Source organism: Sylvia atricapilla, chromosome 7, assembly GCF_009819655.1.
Source record: "Sylvia atricapilla isolate bSylAtr1 chromosome 7, bSylAtr1.pri, whole genome shotgun sequence".
NCBI lineage: Eukaryota > Metazoa > Chordata > Aves > Passeriformes > Sylviidae > Sylvia > Sylvia atricapilla.
The window spans coordinates 23,285,469-23,304,669 of NC_089146.1; the positions used below are offsets into that span (position 1 = coordinate 23,285,469).

The window sequence follows — 19,201 nt, forward strand, 5'->3', positions numbered from 1 at the left end:
AAAAGTCAAGGATGTCTGTCTGTCTGGATCCATGCATCATCTGGGAGGAGAGTGGGCAGGGAGAGGGAAGGTGGGTCTGTGGTTCATCTGTCCTTCACCCGTGGGCTGAGTACATCCATCCAGCTGGAGACACAAAGAGCTACAAGGCCGCATACTGATTGCCTCCACCCGTCTTCCTACTGCCTGTGGTGCCTCTCCTCCACCCTCCTGTTTGCCTCCCTGGTGCCACGTGGTCCTTTGGGGCTGGATGAGCCCTGCGGAGGAGCGATTGCTGACGGTGTGGGTAGCCCCGGCCCTTGCCAGCTGTGGAGGAGAATTGTCAGAAATGATGCCTGGAAGTAGTGCACGGGATATTTGGTGCATCCCAGTGGAGCAGGCAGTGCTTGTGTGTGAACTGGGGCGCTGTTGGGGGCATGGGGTTGGGGAGGACCTGGCTCCGATGTCTGCATGGTGGCGCCGGTGGGAGTGTGGAGGGTGCGGAGGAGACATCGATGCTGGTCATTAAGTGTTCTGGCACACGGAAGAAATCGAAATCACCGGCTAATGGGACCCATTAGCTCCGTGCAGAGAGCCAGCAATTGATCTGGGGTCTCGTGTTCGTTTCTCCCCTTGCAGAGGTTGGGCACACGCAAGGGCCCCTGGATGGGAGCCTCTACGCTAAAGTGAAGAAGAAAGACTCCCTCCACGACAGCACCGGTGCCGTCAACGCTGCCCGACTCCCGCTCTCGGCGGCACCCAACCACGTTGAGCACACGCTCTCGGTGAGCAGCGACTCGGGCAACTCCACCGCCTCCACCAAGACCGACCGGACTGATGAGCCGGGGGTGACCGGGGCACCCAGTGGCCAGGCGGTGCTGAGCCCCGAGGAGAAGCAGGAGCTGGATCGTCTCCTTGTTGGCTTTGGCTTGGAGAGTGCACCAGCCATGCACAACCACGTGCCCGGCCCTGTGCCGGCACGCCTGCCTGCCATGCCGGGCCGCCACGTGGTGCCGGCTCAGGTGCACGTCAATGGGAATGCCGCGGCACTGGTGGCCGAGCGGGAGACAGATATCTTGGATGATGAGCTGCCCAACCAGGATGGGCACAGTGTGGGCAGCCTGGGCACACTCTCTTCCTTGGATGGTACCACCACTGCCAGTGAGACTGGCTACCAGGAGGCACCCCGGGTGGGCAGCCTGTCCTCCCTTCCCAATGGCCCCTCAAGCTGCAATGGGGCTGAGAAGCTGCTGAAGGAGGGGCTGTATGATGGTGAGCCGCTCTCCAATGGTGGCTACCCTTACAACAACCAGAACGCCCTGATGGGCCACCACCTCCGTGACACACTGCCTTCCTTGCGGCCCTCGGCATCCACTCAGGAGCACCTGGCTGGCTACCCACAGCGCCTGCCGGGCTCCCATGCTTCAGGGTGGCTCCAGCCTCAGCCACTGCCTAGCTCCCAGCCCTACCTGTATGCCTATGACCACCCTGGAACCTACCGCTCCCGGTCCTTCCCGGCAGTGGATGCTGCCAAGTACGACAACCCGGTGCTGCCCCAGGCCCCGGCTCGCAGTACCAGCAGCCGGGAGGCTGTGCAGAGGGGCTTGAATTCCTGGCAACAGCAAGGAGGAAGCCGGCCGCCTTCCCGACTGCTGGAGGGCGGCATGGAGAGCCACAGCCCCAGCATCTCTAGCTGCAGCCCCCAGCCCAGCCCGCTGCAGACGGTGCCCCCACACAGCCACAGCATGCCCGAATTCCCGCGGGTGCCCTCTCGCCGGGAGATTGAGCAGTCCATCGAAGCGCTGGATGTCCTCATGCTGGACCTGGCACCTGCTGTCCACAAGTCGCAGAGTGTGCCTGCCACCTCTCGTCAGGACAAGCCAGCAGGACCCTTGCCCTCCTCCATTTCTACCCAGCCCATTGCGGGTCTCTACGCCCGGCCAACTCCACAGGTGGCCCAGCCGAGGTCCTTCGGCACTTCTGTGAGCCCTGTGGTCTCTGAGCCCGGGGGCAAAGCCTATTCTCCTGGAGAGCTGGACTATGGGGTGCATGATTATCGGGAAACCTATGCACCCTACAGCTACCAGCTGACACAGCTGCCAGAGCCCAGGAGCTACAGCCATGCCCCGGCCGAAGCACAGATGGGGACTGTCCCACACAGCACCTCGTGCTACAGCCCTGTGGGGTCTCAGCAGCAATTCACCTCCTCCCCACCTTCCCCCACCATCCCAGCACAAAACCAGATGCCCCTGAAGGGACCGGAGAGCTATGAAGAGCTGTCGAGGTCGGCAGAAGAGCCCTTGAATCTGGAGGGCCTGGTGGCCCACAGGGTGGCAGGTAGGATCCTTTGATTCCTTGGGGGCATGGGGAGGATGCATGTCCCGAGGTGCTGGAGCACACGGGGGTGGCATGCATGGTAGAGCTGGGGATAAGTGATGTGGAGACTCCATCCTTGTCTGTGCTGGATCTGGGCTTGGGACAGAGCCACCTGCCATGGAGACGTGCAGGGGAGCAGCCTGTGTTGCTCTTCTGTGCTGAGATCCTCCTTTGCAGCTTGCTGTCTGCAGCAGCATTGCCCAGAGGTGGGAAGGGGTGGCTGAGGGTGTCAGATCCTCCCCATCCTGTTAGGGTAACAGGGTTGGTCCATCCCTGGTGGCAGAGCCAGTTGCTGGGTCTCAGGGGGATAGCTTTCTTTTGGGGAGAATATGTAGAGTTTGTGAAAATGTTTTCATCTCTGACTGAGGTTGTGCTGCCTGGACCCCACTTGGACATGGTGTTCTCCCTGTCTAGAGCATGATCTCGTGTAGGGTTCCAGCAGAGAACTTGCCTTGTGTTTGATGTAGCTGTAGTCATCCCTGATTTCAGTCTCTGCTTTCCTCCCTGGATGGCTGGGTTCAGTACTCGGACCTCCTCCTTGGACAGCTGGGGTGCTGCTGGAGTGGGGACTAGGCTGTTGTCTGTCAGCTCTAATTCTGCCCAGCTTGGCACAGCGTGGTTTGAATCTGGACCGAGCTGTGGGGCAGTGGTCAGGGACTGGGAAGACATTTCCCAGCCCTGCCAGAGGAGCTTGGTGCTTGGCTGGGTGCACTGCCGAGTGTCGGTGCTGCGACTGGATGAAGGCATTAGCTCCGTGCTGTGGAGGGGAAGCTGCATCCACCAATCCCCTACTCTCCTGCAGCTCTAGCTTAGGGGCTTTGGGGCACAACAATGTCCCAGGCACCCAGAAAGAAGGTGCCATGGTGCTGTGGCAGCTTGGTGCCTTCCTTCTCCACTGCTTCGGCTGCAGTTGTTCAGTTGTGGAGTGACATTTGGGAAGGGTTTGGGGCTGTGGGCCAGCTCTTGATGCTGGGGCTTGGCAGCTTCGTCCCTTCCAACTCTGTGCTCAGTCCAGAAACTCGCCCGGCATTAGAGGGAGGGGGAAAAAGCTTGGCTGGAAAAATCCAACAGCATCAACCTCAGTGGGGACTGAGTCATGGGGTGTGGGGCAGGAGGGATGCCAGTGGCAGGAATGGGTTTCAGGAGGGTCATAGGGTTGTTGGAAGAAGTTTGCATCTATCTGAATCTGACCTCTGTGATCCAGATCAGATTCACAAAGGGTCACAGGGCTTTTGCAAAGAATTTAAACAAACCTAAGGACACATGGATGCCCAAACTGTGTTGTATGTCTGGATTTAGTATTAGAAGCAGCACATGCCTGCCTTCCCCTGTCGCCCCATATGAAGTATTAAAATGGGCCGGAAAAGTGGACAATTCTAAGGAGAGGAGGAAGAGTATTTGCAGTGTGTGGGAAATGGATTTTTGATGTTGACTGCCAGAAAAATCCATCCCCCCAACCCTTCAGTCAGGTCCTCAGGGCTGGCCTGGGGTCACTGTCATCTCCTTGTAGCCAGTGGGTTTCTTAGGGAGGGAGAGAGGCCTGTGGGGGCTGGTCCCCAGCCTGTGGCCACCTGTCTCCACTGGAGCTGGCCCTTCAGTGCTGAGGTGGGGACAGCACAGGCGGGTGGCCTGACCTCTGGCGGGAACGAGGTGTCCTGAAGCCAGCACTGGGAGGGGACAGCCAGCGGGGGACAGTGGGGCATGGACATGTTTGTTAACATTCCCTGCTGCTATAAATTGCCTGCATGTCCTGGCGCAGAGATGAGGAGCATCTCACACCTCCTCCATTCTTGGTGTGGGAATGCTCCCATTCCTGCTTCCTGCTGGTGATGGAGGAGAAGAGATGGCACAGGGCAGCACTGGCATGCCCAGCATCTCCCCACAGAGGAGAGGTGGTCCTGTCATCTTTTAAGTCCCTCTCATCTTCTAGCAAGGCATCTGGAGTCACCCCTTCTCGTCCTAGCCCTGAACATTCTATGATGAAGGGGAGCTGCATGGTGCTATCCCTGAGGGGATGGTGGTGGGGCAGTTGTGGTGTTGCACAATGCCATATATGACTAGAAGCCACCATTGATTTCCCATATGGGTTTATGTGGTGCATGGAGCCAGGCAAGTTGGCTGGTAGAAAAGCAACTCCAAGCAGAGACTGAGCTTCAGACCCCAAATGACCCCAGACTCATCTGTTGGATCCCAGCTAATATTTTCTCTCCTTTTCTCTCTTTCTCTCTCCCTCCTCTGTTGTATTTTGTGACATTTGTCCTGTCTGCCCCTTCCTCCCTCTGTGGGGGACTGTGTCTGTCCTGACCTCCCACCCTCCTTGCACTCCCTGTCCTGGTATGCTGGCAGAGTACAACGCCAAGCTCAGGGAACTCAACAAGAGCACCAAAGTCCCCCGTCCTCCTCTGAACCAGCAACGGTCCTTCTCCGGTTCGTTCATTCCACTTCCTTCCTTTCCTCTCCTTCCTTGGTCTCCAGCCTTCCCCATCCATCCTTCTCCTTCCTTCTCTCGCATACTTCTCTCTCATCCTTCCTTCCTTTTCCCATCTTCTCTCTCTCCTTCCCCTTCATCCCTTCTTCCCTCTCATTCTTCCTTCCTCCTCTATGCATGCTGAGTGAACTGTGTGTTGCATGAGTGTGAGATGGAGGGAGGCTCACAAGACCGTCTCCAATGCAGGACTGATCCCTTTTCTCAGCAGAGTGATGGTCGGGGCTCCTACTGAGCTCCTCCAGTCATGGGGGAGCCCCTGGCCCTTGGTACAGACTCGCCTGCCCATGCTTGGTTTTGCTTCTCTTCCAGGCCTGGCACTGCTTGCTGGTGGGGTTTTCATTGCTGGGCCAGTTCTGGACCCTTGCTGCATCTCCTCCAAGCTTTGCCCTGACAATAGCTCACCCCCTGGGAAGCAGGGGCTGGGCTGCAGCTCCACAGAACCCAGATTTAGCCAGTGGTCAGCCCAGGAGGGTCTCTCCTATGTGAGTTTAGGGATCCCCATGTCTTGGTCTGCTGCTGGGGGGTGTGGGCTGCTGAGGCTGGATTTCATGCCATGTGACTTTCGCACCTGGAAGGTGAGTCTGTCCTGGGTGGTGCATGCTGGTGACCTGCTTAGTGCTTGTTGTGCACCCACTTGACCTAGGGCAAGAAGGTGGGAGATGGAGTGGGGCTGGGGAGTCACCATCTTTCTGTGTGACCTTTCTCTCCCCACTGGCACCTTGAGTTTCTCCCCAGGAGGACTGAAGAGGTTTGAACCCTCCCAGTCCTCAGCACAGAGTAAGGTATTTTATCCTACTCATTTGGAGTAATCAGGTGGGATGTGAGGAGCAGTCTGTGCCAGGATGGGGTGAGTTGGGCTCTGGTGAGGAGCAGCACAAGACAATGCCTGTTCCTCATGCAGGCAGGGACTGAGTTTGCATCTCTCTTCCCTGGGGGTTGTGTATCCCTGTCTGGCTTTAACTGCTGAGTGCATGTCCTGAGGGCCCTGGGATGCTTCTTTGTTCTCTCCTGTCCACTGTGGGGATATCACCTGGCTCTTGCCTGGCAGTGGTTATAGCATCTCATGGCCTAAAAGCAGCTGCCTCCTGATTTGGCCTAAAACCTGGCTCCCCAGGTGCAAAATTACCTGGGTTTGCCATTGCTCCTGTTTCCTTGTTCCCCAGCTGTTGTGCTCCCTGCCCTTCCCCAGCCCTAGAGCTCTGCTTAGTCTGAGGGCAGTGGGTTGGTACTAGGTTAGTTACTTAAATGAGCAGCAGAAGGAGTGACAGTGCCACAGGTGTTTGGTGAGAAGTGGGGTGGAGGCTGCTGCTCCCCGCTCTGTGAACAGGAATCTGCCATCCATGGTGTCCTTGGGAGTCCAGTGACAGTACCACAGTTAAGAGAGGCTGTATGTCTGCTGAGGGGGCAAAGCGAGCTGGGGAAAAGAGAGTTTGTTTTTCAAGCATAGTTTCCATCCCATAAATCACCCAGGGGGTCGGGGGAGCCATGCTCAGAGCCTGGGTTTCCTCCAGGCTTTGCTCCGGGCGGCCTGTGAAGTTTCCCACTCTCCGCTTCTGAACAATGAGTCCCTTTTTTCCCTTCTCCTCCCTCCCCTCCCTGTGGCCCCGGCTGCTTTCCATGTCTGGGGAGTGGAGCAGCCAGAGCTTGCTGAGCTCCTGGGTGTCCCAGTGGGCCAGATGCAGCACCCTGTGGTTAGGTGACGTGGAGCCCTGGGGATGGAGCAGAGGGTCCTATGCTGCAGACGTGTGATGTGCACATCTGCTGCGTTTAGTGCTTCCCAAATGAAAAATGCAAAGCAAGGCAGGCGTGCACAGCTGGAGGAGCCAGTCCCTGCCTCTCTGAAGTGCTCGGGCCCTGCAGCTCGCTTTGGAATGGGCCGAGGGATGCTCCTGGTGATGCTCATACAGTGTTCAAGAGAACTCATAGTGCACAAAGCAGAAGGAAAAAAAAGAAAATATAAGGGTTTGCTTTTTTCCCTCCAATATCTTGTTTTTCCTGTGCTCACAACTGCGGGCTTCAGTCCCCTAAAGTGAAGAGCAGGACAGAAGATACGAGGTGGCCCTATGCAGTGCTGCCCATAGCTGCAAGACAGCTTCCCAGGGACCCTCTCTGTACCCCTGTTCTCTGCATGACTTTTTTTAATGGCCATCCCCCGTGCCGGTAAGCACCTGCAGAAGGGATCGGGAGTTGTGTTTCAAAGCTGTGCTCTTAGTGGAATTTTCCAGGCCGCCTCCGCGGCTGGAGCCAGCGCCGTTGGCTCGAGTCCCCCGCCTCGCAGCCTGGCCGCCTCTCCCCCCGAGCCGCGATTTTATTGTTGTTGCCATTCACTGGGCTGATTATTTAGAAATGTGCCCAGGCCACCTCCTTCCCTCTTGCCCTCCCAGCCGTTTCCTTGGGCAGGGAAAGCTCTGGTGTGTGTGCCCAGCAGTGAAGAGGGGAGGTCAGTGGGCGTGAGGTGTGGGTCCCATGCAGAGCCTCGGGGAGAGAGGGGAAGCAGCTGATAGCTGATTTTCCTCCGCCAGCCCGTGGGAAAGGAGTTGGTGTTTGAAAAGTGCATTTCCTGGAGCGTGATGCTGGCCTTTCTCCTTTTTTTTTTTTTTTTTTTTTTTTCCTCTCCTTTTCTCTATTTTGATGCTTTAATGTGCTGACCAAGGGGAGCATGAGTGCTCAACAATTCTGTGGGAAAAGTTGAGGGGACAGTGTTGTCACCTCTGCTAGTGGGTAGGAGTATGAGTCCCACGGGGCTCTGATCTGTGCCCATGATACTCTGTGGCTTGCTGTGCACTGAACCCGGCACCATCATCATGAGCCCAGATTAACCTCTTAACCAAGAGAGGTGGGACAGAAAGTGTGTTTGGGCATTGTCAGGTGCTAGGAGAGTTGAGCTGCCCTGCCCTGTGCCAACTTCGTTTGTGTTCCTAGGCTTTGTCCCAGGCAGTGAGGATCTCCACAGCCCAAGAAACCCATTCTCCTGTGATGACTTGTCGCTCTGTTCTTTCCCCCAGGCTGTGGACATTGGTGGCTTATACTGCTGGGACCTGGGAAGGTTGTTTTGGGGCGAGATGGAGGGGAGGTGCTGATCTCTCTTTTTAGAGAGGCTTTGCACTGGGGACAGAGCAGCAGTAATTTTTTCCCTGCAGCATTCCTTGCTTGGGTTCTTTCTTCTTGATCCAGTGCAGATCCTCTGCCTCAGGGATTCACAAAACCAGGTTTTTTCTACTGCTGTGGTTGAAGCCACATCTGGCTGTGGGAGCAGGGATGCAGGCTGAATACAGCTGTGCTTGTGATGGGTAATTTCGTCCTTTCCCACTATGATGCTGTTGAGAGACCCTATTGCTTCCTCGCTCTGCAGGGCTGAGCTGTTTGGACTAATCTCGGGATACTCTTGTCCCTTGCACCCACTGCTGGAGGTTGTTGTCCCTGGAAATCTAATGGTGCTTGGGAGGGCTAGTGCAGCAATTCAGCAACTAGCCACAACCCTGTTGTTGGGTATATTTGCACCAGTTACCCTTGCTGGTTTGGGGGTTTGATGCAGGTGAGTGCTGAAGCTGAGACCTCTCAGGTCAGGCCTGGAGCATCTCCTGCTGGTCCCCATCTCAGCTGGCAGCTCCTCACCCCTCTACCACCCTGTGCTTGCCCTGCAGGGGTGCAGTCCCGGGAGAAGCCTCTGGAGGAGAGCGCAGTCCCTGCCCGCAAGCGGACCCCCAGCGACAGCCACTATGAGAAGAGCTCACCAGAGCCCAGCTCGCCCCGCAGCCCCACCGTGCTCTCACCTGAGGTGGTCAGCACCATCGCAGCCAACCCTGGAGGGAGGCCCAAAGAGGTGTGCTGGAGTAGAGGAGTGCTGGTGCTGGGAGAGTGGCTGACTGGGGAGACATGCCTCCACGGAGGGGGATGGTTTTGTCAGCATTTACAGCATCCGTAGAGTTGAGGATCAGTGATGGGTCTTGTGGTGGTGGTGGTTGTTAGCAGGGAGGAGGTGCAACCCTTCCCTTTGCCCCCTCTGCCCTGTCCTTTGGGGTGTCCTAGAGGTTTGTGCCCATCATAGGGATGGGACTGACCCTTTTTCCTGCTCTCCCCAGCCTCACCTCCACAGCTACAAGGAAGCCTTCGAGGAGATGGAGGGTGCCTCCCCCACCAGCCCACCCTCCAGCGGCGGTGAGATTTCTCCCCCCACCCCAGCCTTCCCTGTGTCACCACAAACCCCTTACTCCAACACCTGTAAGTGCCATAGCTCTGGGAGGTGGAGGCGCTCGGTGGGTGGCTCTGGGCAAGCCAGAAATTTGCCAATGGTCAGACAGCTCCAGGTTCCAGACACCCACCACCATGTTAACCACTCCTCCTCTCCATCCTTCTTTCTCCTCCACATCTGCCACTCCGTGCTGCTGTCAGCATCCCACTTACTTCAGCATCCCATGCTTGGCACTCCTGTCTTGGCTTTTTCCCACCCTTCACTTGCTGGGGTGTTTTTTGATCAGATCCCAAAGTGGGATGAGGAGAGAGGCATGCTTTCACCCCATCCCAGTCCTGCATCTCCCCATTTTTCCTAGTGGCATGGCATGAAGAGAAGCAAAACTGCAGTGGCAGGCGAGTGGGAGGGAGGCAGGAGGGACTGAAGATCAGGAGGGCAGACTCACGCACCATGTCACTTCTTGCTCACAATTTCAAAGGCAGGAGGGGAAAAGGCTGGGATGTATGCTCTTTGCATGCAGCTTGTCTCTGCTCCTCCAGCACAGTGTCTCTGTTCTGACTTACCCTGTCTCAGTTGTGGTGGGTTTGTGTGGACTGGGTTTGTGTGACCAGCTTGAGCGATGAACCCTGAGGAGCAGCCACACGTTGGCACAGCACAGCTCGGGCCAGAGCAGTACAGTGGAGCAGCCAGTCAACTGGGAAACCCATTAAAAAGATGGCAGCCTCCCCATCCCCTTTAAAGCACTTCTGTAGGCTGAAGGCTGAGGGATGCTATAGGGTTGGGGATGCTTGGGCTGAGCACAGCCCCCTCTGATACCGTGTTCTGATTTCACAGAAACCACTTGTCCCCCACAGCTCAGCCTATGGGACTTGGGGTTGTTTTTTTTACTGTACTGTTGCTCTTCCTTCCCTGCAATCCTCTGATGTTTGAGCCCTGTCTCTTGGGATGGGGAGATGAGTGTGGGTGCATTGCCGGGGTGCTTGGCAGCTCGGAAATGGCCCTGTTGTTCCTGGGGGCTGTGAGCTCAGCCCTGGGGCAGCAGCAGCTCCTTTGGCAGTGGGTCAGTGGCTTTGGGGGATGAGTCACTTGTCGAAGTGACTGGAACAGCCTGGCTGGGGTCGTGGCCCCAGGACAGTGCTGTTTATCCAGCACCAGCCAGGGAAGCCTGGGAAGCTTGAAGTTGCAGCTTTCAGGCTTTGCCAAAGTGGCCCTGAGGGATACAGGAGCAATTCCTCTCTGTTGGGGGATTGTGGTCCCAGGAGAATTCCTGGCTTTGTGAGGACCCCGCTGCTCATCAGCCAGCTGAGGTGTGAGCTGACATTGTGGCTTGAGGTCAGCTGGATTTGAGGAAATCAGACACCCACTGGGGAAGGTGCTGCTGTCTTAGTTTCCCAGGGACTAGGCTGCTCGGCTGCTCCAGCCCCATGCTGCTGGGTGGATCTGGTCTCAGGGTAAGGGTCTGGCTTTCCTCTGGACCTCCCACCACCCACTTCATCCCAGCCTCCCCACAGGCCCTGTGCCTCTGCCACCAGTCAGAGACATTCAGACACTGCTGGAGGCCCATGCCCTTTGGTCTCTCGTGCTGAAGATGATGCCCTGAAGTTTCCCGACATGGGAAAATACAGCATCAGGGAGATGGGACAAACCCAGTGGGTAGGAGAGGAGGTGCAATCTGCTTGGGGCAGTCTGAAGCCTCATTGCCATCCATATCACAGCCATACATACATATGCAGCTCCTCCTGGTGTGTATGTCTGGGCACAGGGGTGCAGAAACTCACTTCTACATTGCCAGCCCTCTGTGTGAACATTCTCACCCACCCATTGAGCTCGTCTGGAGGGCAAGATTTCTTTGGCAGTCCTTCTGTCCCTTTTGTGGGGGTGGTGAGCTGCTGTGAGACAGCTGGATTCCAGCTCAGCCAGATGTGGGGATTGGCAAAAAGGAGTTCAGGTGTGGGAGAACTGGGCTGGGATGGCTGCTCACATAGGGGAAATGAAATAGGCTTCATGCCTCTGTGGTGGGACTTCATGAGATGGTGCTGGGAGATGGGGTCTGGGCTTGTCCTGATGGGAGTTGTCCCCTTTCTCCATCCTGCCAGCTTTGCAATGGGGCAGGATGCTTGTACCCAGTCATCTCCTGCGCTGTGTCCTCTCCCAAATGAAGAGAGGGATTAGTATCCTTCTGCAGGATGTTGCTTTATATGAGGGCATCTTGTGTTCTCAGGAGCCCTCCTTTGCAGCCAGTGGGTGGGATGAGCTACGGGGGCTCTGAACCCATGGGCAGCTCCTGCCTTTCTGAAGCATCACCTCGCACCCCTCCACTAACATTCTTGTGTCCGCTGTGCCGACAGTGCGTTCTCCCCCTGGCCTGGCCAAGACCCCGCTCTCAGCACTGGGGCTGAAACCCCACAACCCGGCTGAGATCCTGCTGCATCCAGTGGGAGGTGAGTGTGGACACAGGGACTAGGCAGGTTTCTTTGTGGGGCCATCTGTGAGGATACCCTGGAAAGGTCTCTAGTTTGGAGAGACTTCCACCTCCCTTTTGGGGCCAGGTGGCCATGGGGGGTTTGTGTTGCCTTTTGTGGGGGCGTGGGGACTGTGTAAGTATTGGGGATGTTGGTGCTGCCCTGGGGGGCTCAGCACCAGTAGGGTCTTCAGCGGTGAAGGCTAGATAACCCTGTGGCCCTGTTTCCTGTTCAGCCCCATATGCTTCCCTCTCCCACCCCCTACATTCCTTCTCCTCCCTAGGACAGCTGGAGACAGTTTACTCTCTGGGAGCTGAGCCTGTCAGCCAGAACAATATCCAGAGCTCTTTCCATCCTGGACAGCCGTCTCTGAGTGCAAAGGCCCTGCTGTCCTGGGGACATGTCCTGGAGTAGCCTGCCAAGCCAGACCTTACTGCTCCCCAACACCCAGGGCCCCTTCCTGAGCCAGCTCAGGGCCGAGTGTAAGCTCCTCAAAGCCATCTGAGCCTGGGGGCCACAGGTTGATTGAGCTCGCACTGCAAGACCCTTCTGCCTCTGCCCTCAAGGGAGAGCTGATGCTTTTTTGGTGCTTGCTGGGCTTCTTGGAGCAGCCTTTTGGTTACTCTTCTGCACTGTTCCCTCTTTCCCATTTGAAGGCAGCCTCCTCGGTTTTGGACATCATTTCTGGGATGTTGACATGATGTGGGGGTGTCTGAGGCTTGCTTTCAGTTTGGAGCACAGTGTTGGGAAGTTTGAGGCTCTCCTTTGTGCTCTGTGTGCCCCTGCCTGAGCAAGGCAGAGCTGCTTAACTCTGATTTCTCTTTCTCTCTCACACCTCTCTTCCTCCTCTTCCCACTCCCATCACTCCTCTGCCCCTCCATCTCTCAGAGCTAGAAGGGGAAGCGGGCGGTGACACTGAAGAAGGTAAGAAAGGCTTTTCTTTCTCTGTATCTCTCTTCTTCATGCAACCTCACGTTGGAACTGTCACTCAGAGCAGGCCGAGGTGACTGTTCAGCAGCCCTTCCTTGCGTTGTCCCTCAGGGATGTAGAAGTCTGAGTTGCCTGTCCTGCTCCCTTCAGAGGAGGGGCACATCATGCCTTGTGCCATGGTAGGATTTCTCAGTGTCCAAGCTGGACCTGAAGGTCTGTCACATTGTGTGGCAGTCATCTGTGGAGACTGAGAGTTCTTTGTAAGTGAGTGGCATCCTCACTGGTGGCATGCTGGGGATGCTGGCACGCTACAGCATTTGGATGAGCCTGGAAGGGATCTGGGAGCAACAGCCCCAGTTTTAGTCTCCTTCCCTCCCCTTTTGGCTTTGCTGTTGCCATTCAGAATGAAAATAAACCAAAGTGCAGCACAAAAGGTCAGCAGGCGCAGAGGCCACCACTGTGTTGCCAGCTCAGCCGGCTGGGCAGTGGTGCAGCACCAGCAGCTGGGGCACATCTTCCGCCTGCCAGGCAGCTGCCCAAATTCCCCCCACCTCTCCTGTCTCTGGGTTGTGCCACTTTGGGGGTGCCAAGGATGGGGCTGAGCTGGGACATCAATTCAAGAGTGGCTGTGTTGATGGCGCAGGCACTGTGGGCTCTGGGATGGCACATCTCGTGTGGGGACAGTGGTTTTGGGAGTGGTTGGGATTCCTTGGAGTGCTGCCTGCTAGGTAACGGTTGTTGGGTGGTTTTGCTTCCTCCTTTAATGAGGTTTTTGGGCTCTCAGAGCTGGGATGAGGAACTGTGTGTTCAGGATGGGCTTTGGGGAAAGGGTGTCTCTTGGTGGGTGTGGTGTTTCCTCTAGCCTTAGCAGCCATCAGCATTTCTCCTTGGAAGTTTCTCAAAATGCACACAACCAAAACCTGAACACTCTGTGGTACTGGAGAAAGTGTTTGCTTGAAAAAAATCATCTACTTTCAGAACTGATTTTTCAGTGATGGCTTTTTGGATACATTTAAAGGAAGCAAAGCTGGGATAAAACCAGGCTTTCCCCCCAATGAGTTCCCCCAAGCTTTACCATTTCTGTGCAGCTTTAAGCCTCCAAAGACTCAAACATTGCCTCTCCTCTCCTTCCCATTAAACCCTCAGGAGCTCAAACTATCCTGCATCTCTGTCCCCTTGCACGATGGTTGACCCCCAAGCAAGGATGTCCAGTGACCCTGCACTGCCTAGGCTGAGTGGCCACGATGGGCCTCTTGCTCTGCTTCATCCTCTCTAAAATGGTATTTTTGGGCACTGAATCTATGGTTCTGAGAAGGGACTGGTGTTTTGGCTTACTGCTGGCTTAGGACCCTCTGCACTTAGCCACACATTCCAGGAGCCACACTCAGGGAGAGGCAGTCCCTGCCCCTCTGTGCTCTGCCTGGCAGATCCAAGCTGGAATGGCTGCCCTGTGCATGGGGTTGGAAGATGCTTTGGCAGTGTGGAGCTCAGGATGTGGCTGTCAGTTCTGAAGAGGCTTTAAAACAGCCTGACACAGATGCAGCCCTGGGGATTTCTGGCCAGAGTGCAGCCCGGCTCGGATTTGGGATTCCCAAACAAATGCCCATCTCCTTGGTGACTCAGAGCTTTTCTATTTTCCCACCCATTTTCCCATCTCCAGAGTCCCTTCCAAGAAAACACAAGGAGGCAAGATCAGATTTTTCAACCTAAAAAAATCCTGCCTGAAACTTCCTAACTTTTCTTTTCTCCTGTCCAGTATTGAATCAGTATACTAGAACCTGTGCCCATGGTCACACACCTTACTGTGGCACAGCCCCCAAGCCCCCTGGTCCTGCCTTCTTAGGAGGGGCTGGCATTTTCACAGCCTTATGGTCTTAACCTCTTGCAGGCTGACTCATATGTGCTGTCTGGCTAATTTTAGTCTGGGCTGGGGAGCTGGGAAGGGGAAAAGTGAGTAGCTGTGAAATTAATTTAATTACCTAAGCTGCGATGAATTTCTTGCAGCTGCCCTGGGTAGTGCCTCATCCCTGTCACCCAGGATGTCCTGGTACCCAGCCTGCGTAGAGGTCCGTCGTCTGGTTTGGGCTCAGATCTTTCCTGGGGCTGTTGGCCATGGACGTCAGCCCAAGGGAGGGACTCATCCTTCCCTCTTCACAGACAGATGGGGCACAAAGATGCTGCGGGGGAAGGAGTGGGACCTATGACAGTCTTTTTCCTTACATGTCTCGGTTCTGAACGTGGAGCTGTGCATTGGCGTTGCTGACTGTGAGCAGGCCAGCTTGCCAGCAGGCTGAGCCAGAGCCCAGCTGTTACGACTAATAATAACATTAATAATGTTTGTCATGCTAATTACTACTGCAGAGCTGCTTTGGGCATGGCCAACCTGGAGCCAGAGATTGGCAAGGCTGCCCGGCCCCATAGGATTTGATGCCAGTGGATCTTGTGTAGGGCAAGCTGACATGGCTGCAGGGCTTGGAGGAATGGGACTAAAGCTACAGCCCCTTCCTCTGGTGCAGCTTTTGGTGGGCGCGGTGGGCTGTGGGGGCTGTCACAGGGATGGGGACCAGCCTGGGTGGAACAGGAGGTAGGGGGCAGGTATTGAGAGAGGAGTGGGTCTGGTGTCTGCCTTGGCTAGTAATGGTCAGCCCAGCCTGCTGCTCCTGGCATGGGACATCTTGGCGGCTCTAAAGGAAAATCGCTTTTCTTGGTTGTGCTCATAGGCTCCAGTTTCAGGCTGGGCTGGGAGTGAAAGTGTTGGATGCTGCAGTGGAAATATCTGGAGTTGCCCTCTGGTCTGCTGCTAGGGATGGCTGGGAGAGGTGGGCCACAGGAGGCAGGGACCAAAGGACATTGTCATCAGTCCCATGTGAGTCAGCGCAGGCTGGGCAGTCACTGGCTCTATTTTTAGGGGCTGTGGATGAACAGGGAGCAGAACGTGTTCTCTGTGGCATCCTGGGTGGGAGGGACGCTGACTCAGAGCAGGGTGAAGGGGCTGTGGCAGGCAAGGGATTGTGGTCCCATGTTCCAGTCCCCTCAGGGAAAGGGATGACCTCCCTCCCTGTGCCCTAACTGGGGGTCTTCAGCATTCTTGAAGCAACTTCAAGGTCTTGAATAAGCCAAATGTGTTTTTGCACAACCCCTGGTGGAAGAGGTAGAGGGAAGTGTTCAGCTGGAGGAGGTCAGCTCAAGCACCTTCACTGGTGTGAAATGTGGATCCTGGGAAGGGTGTGGCACCCTTCCCATGCAAGCTGTAGGCTCATCTGTTTTCACTTCTCTTTTTCTGCAGAGCCCAGGAGCTATGTTGAGTCAGTGGCCCGCACGGCCACAACGGGCAGGGGAGGGACACTGCCCGCTGCCCAGCCTTCTGCCCAGCCCGGAGGCCCAGAGGTGCCCACCAGGAATGGCACTTTCTCCAACTCCTTTGTTGCCCCCAGCCCTGTCTCCACCAGCAGCCCTATTCACAGCATGGATGGGTAAGGCAGTTGGGTACAGGTTGCAGGGACTTGTGGAGCTGGGGCTGAACTCTGCCTGGTGCACAAGCTTAGAATCACCGTCACAGAGTCACAGAATCATTAAGGTTGGAAAAGACATCCAAGATCACAGAGTCCAACCTTTGAACATTGGCACTAAGTGCCATGTCCAGTTGTTTCTTGAACATCTCCAGGAATTGTGCTTATTCCCACATTGAAACTGCCTTAGCAAAGACCCACATCTCTCCGTGCAGGTATCCTGGCCAACTTCAGTGCCCTGAGAACACAAATCTGGGTCACTGCTGGTCACTTGGTGGTTACTGGACCTCAGAAACCTCTCACTGGGAACTTGGGCCCTGAGTGGGAGGAGGGATGGGTTGTGCTAACCCCTAGCCCTGGGTTAGATTGAGCATTAGTCGTGTGGGGAGAGGTGGAGCTATTGTCCCTGTCCCCTGTCCATGCTGCCTACGAGGTGTTCTGCAACCCACACAGGCTGGCAGGGCAGAATAAATCAGGTGTTTGCTGGGAGCACAGCTGAAAAAAGGCTGTGTTCCCCAGAAAGTCATATTTTGAGATAGAACTGGGATTCATGGTGGAGCTAAAGCTGCCTCTAGTTGCTTCCATGAAGCTGGCCAGACCCATCCCATGGTTGCCTCTGAACAACCTAACCTAACAAGTTAGCTGACCGGCTTGGTGCCTCAGTTTCCCTGTGTGCCACATGCAGGAGGGTGCCAGGAGCGGTGGAGCTGAATTCTGCCTTTCTTTGTCTCTCCTCAGGGCCTCCCTCCGCAGCTACCCATCAGAAGGCAGCCCCCACGGCACAGTTACACCTCCCCATGCCTCAGCTGAGCCCTTGTACCGGTCGCCTGTTGGCTCACAGATGCCCTCTGCTCACAGCAGCTACCAAAACTCGTCTCCATCTTCCTTTGCAATGGTCCAAGGAGGGGTCCCAGGCTCGGCATACAGCAGCCCTGATTATCCTGATGGCCGAGCTGTCCTCCAGCCAGAGCCCCAAGCTCGGCTGCAGCCACAGGTCAATGTGGTGGGGGTGCACACCCTGCCAGGGAGCCCCCGCAGCCTGCACCGGACAGTGGCTACGAATACACCGCCCAGCCCCGGCTTTGGGCGAAGAGCCATCAACCCCAGCATGAGTGGTGCTCCCGGCAGCCCTGGGATGGGCAGGCATGCTGTGGTGGCCCATGGCAACCTGGTGGCCCCACCAGGGAGCCCCAGCCTGTCCAGGCACCAAGCAGCAGCAGCCACATCCCCTGGCAGCCCCCTGTATGGCTATTCCAGCCCAGAGGAAAGGCACCTGACACTGTCTCGGCAGAGCAGCTCCTCTGGCTACCAACCTCCCTCCACACCGTCCTTCCCTGTCTCCCCAGCTTACTACCCTGGCACGAGCACGCCGCACTCCTCCTCCCCAGACTCGGCTGCCTACCGCCAGGGCAGCCCCACGTCTCAGCCTGCTCTGCCTGAGAAGCGGCGGATGTCAGCTGGGGACCGCTCCAACAGCCTCCCCAACTATGCCACTGTCAACGGCAAGGTGTCCTCACCCCTCTCCAGCGGCATGTCCAGCCCCAGCGGTGGGAGCGCCGTCGCCTTCTCCCACACGCTGCCGGACTTCTCTAAGTTTTCCATGCCAGGTAAGGGATGCTCTCAGAGGTCCCTGTGTCCCCCTGCCCTACTCAAGGCTCTCCCCTCCTCCTCCTTTCTGGCCATCAGGAAAGGGATTGCAGCCATGTCCTGATTTACCCCTCCTGTCCATCCGCAAACCAAAGGCACCACTGGGGCTGGGGCCATTTCCTGTGCTTTCTGACAAATCCAAACAGGAAAAACACCGACCAGCATCTCTGGCATAAACAGCTTCCAGAGATGTATATGCAGAGATCAAAGCTCCTGGAGGCGATTTTTCTCTGCCGTGGGGATGCACTGACCTCTTGGCCCCGTTCCCAGAGAGCTTTACCCCACTGAGACTCCACTGCAGCATTGCCTCCTCATTTCAAATGGCGCTGTGCCCCAGGTGCCATCCTGCTTGGAACGCTTCTGCCTGCTCTGGTTACAGACACCTTGGTGACGTCAAGATTGGGCTGATAGGACCAGGAGAATAAAGCTGTGGGGCAGCAGTGGCTCCGGCTGCTGGGCCAGTTTCTCTGCTGAGCAGGCAGCCCTTTGTGGGCACTCTGGCACTTGTCCTGGCCCCATGACTCCTGTGGCAAGGGACCTTTCCCAGTGGGGAAGCATGAGCAATTTAAACTCATAACAATTAACAAGCAGCTTGGAGAGGGGAGTGATCCCCCTGTCTCTCCAAAGGTGACCAGATTGCTGAGGGCTGATAACATGTCTCCAGCAGAGATGCTATCCAAGCCTTTTGGTTATTTGCCTGGTTGTTTTTGGAAAGCAGCTGATTTTAAGTGTTGTCTGAGTAAATGACGGCTTCACAGCCAGAGGACCAGCTCCCATTGGGGCTGTTCCACTGGTGGGCATTGAACAAGGCACAGTCAGGCAGGGGCAGGGGCTGGGGCTGCTTTGCCCAGGGTAGATCGCCCTGTCCAGTTCCCCTTCACAGAGCAAAGATAACAGAAGAAATTCATTTTTATGAAGTGTGATCCAAGTCTTAAACATTAGAGAGCAGTGAAGGTGGTCTGAAGTCAGGATCTCCCTGGGACCTCCAGACATACTTCTTTCCTCCAACAGTTTTTATTTCACCTCGGCTGCTTATTTTAAAGGAAGACTTCCCATTCTGTCTCTGGCTGTGTGCCACAGGGGCTCATCAAATGTACAGCCCTTTGAGGGCCCTTGAGCTTGGATTTAGCTTTAGATGCCCAGCAGCCCCATAGGCTCCAGGTAGCGATCAGCCTGTCTGGGTATGGGGAACTGGGCTGAGATTAGTGCAATGTGCTGGATCTGAAAGGAGATGGAAGTATTAATGCTTTGGCTGGATGTAGAGTTTCAGATACAGTATCTTTCAACTTTTTCTTGTCTTTTCTTCCCTTTCCTGCAGACATCAGTCCTGAGACTCGTGCCAAGGTCAAATTTGTGCAGGATACTTCCAAGTACTGGTACAAACCAGACATCTCCAGGGAGCAGGGTAAGTGGATGGTACAGGTTTGGGAACAAGGATGTGTCTGGGATCACAGGGATTAGCAAGGATTTCCCTTATGGATTGTGCTGAGAGTGAAGGTGAATAATGACTGCTCAGGCTGTTGCAGATGGGGGTTGAAGCTGCAGGTTTGTGTGATACGGGCTCTTCAAACCTTCCTCTTGGTAGAGGAGCTCCAGTCTCTGCAGTGTGCAGTGGATCTAT

General features: G+C 55.9%; 1 protein-coding gene across 11 annotated transcripts in view; it reads left to right on the plus strand.

Annotated features, from left to right (window-relative positions):
• TNS1 (tensin 1) overlaps positions 1–19,201 on the plus strand; it is a 54,605-nt gene that overhangs the window by 27,068 nt on the left and 8,336 nt on the right. For 2 of the 11 annotated variants that reach the window (XM_066322989.1, XM_066322991.1), the window contains 9 exons: positions 616–2,313; positions 4,699–4,779; positions 8,485–8,663; positions 8,923–9,061; positions 11,381–11,473; positions 12,383–12,418; positions 15,711–15,897; positions 16,672–17,540; positions 18,899–18,985. In XM_066322989.1, coding sequence (XP_066179086.1) covers positions 616–2,313; positions 4,699–4,779; positions 8,485–8,663; positions 8,923–9,061; positions 11,381–11,473; positions 12,383–12,418; positions 15,711–15,897; positions 16,672–17,540; positions 18,899–18,985 — 3,369 coding nt within the window. The remainder of the gene's footprint in view (positions 1–615; positions 2,314–4,698; positions 4,780–8,484; positions 8,664–8,922; positions 9,062–11,380; positions 11,474–12,382; positions 12,419–15,710; positions 15,898–16,671; positions 17,541–18,898; positions 18,986–19,201) is intronic. The other 9 variants (XM_066322997.1, XM_066322998.1, XM_066322992.1 and 6 more) reach the window with 8 other exon arrangements.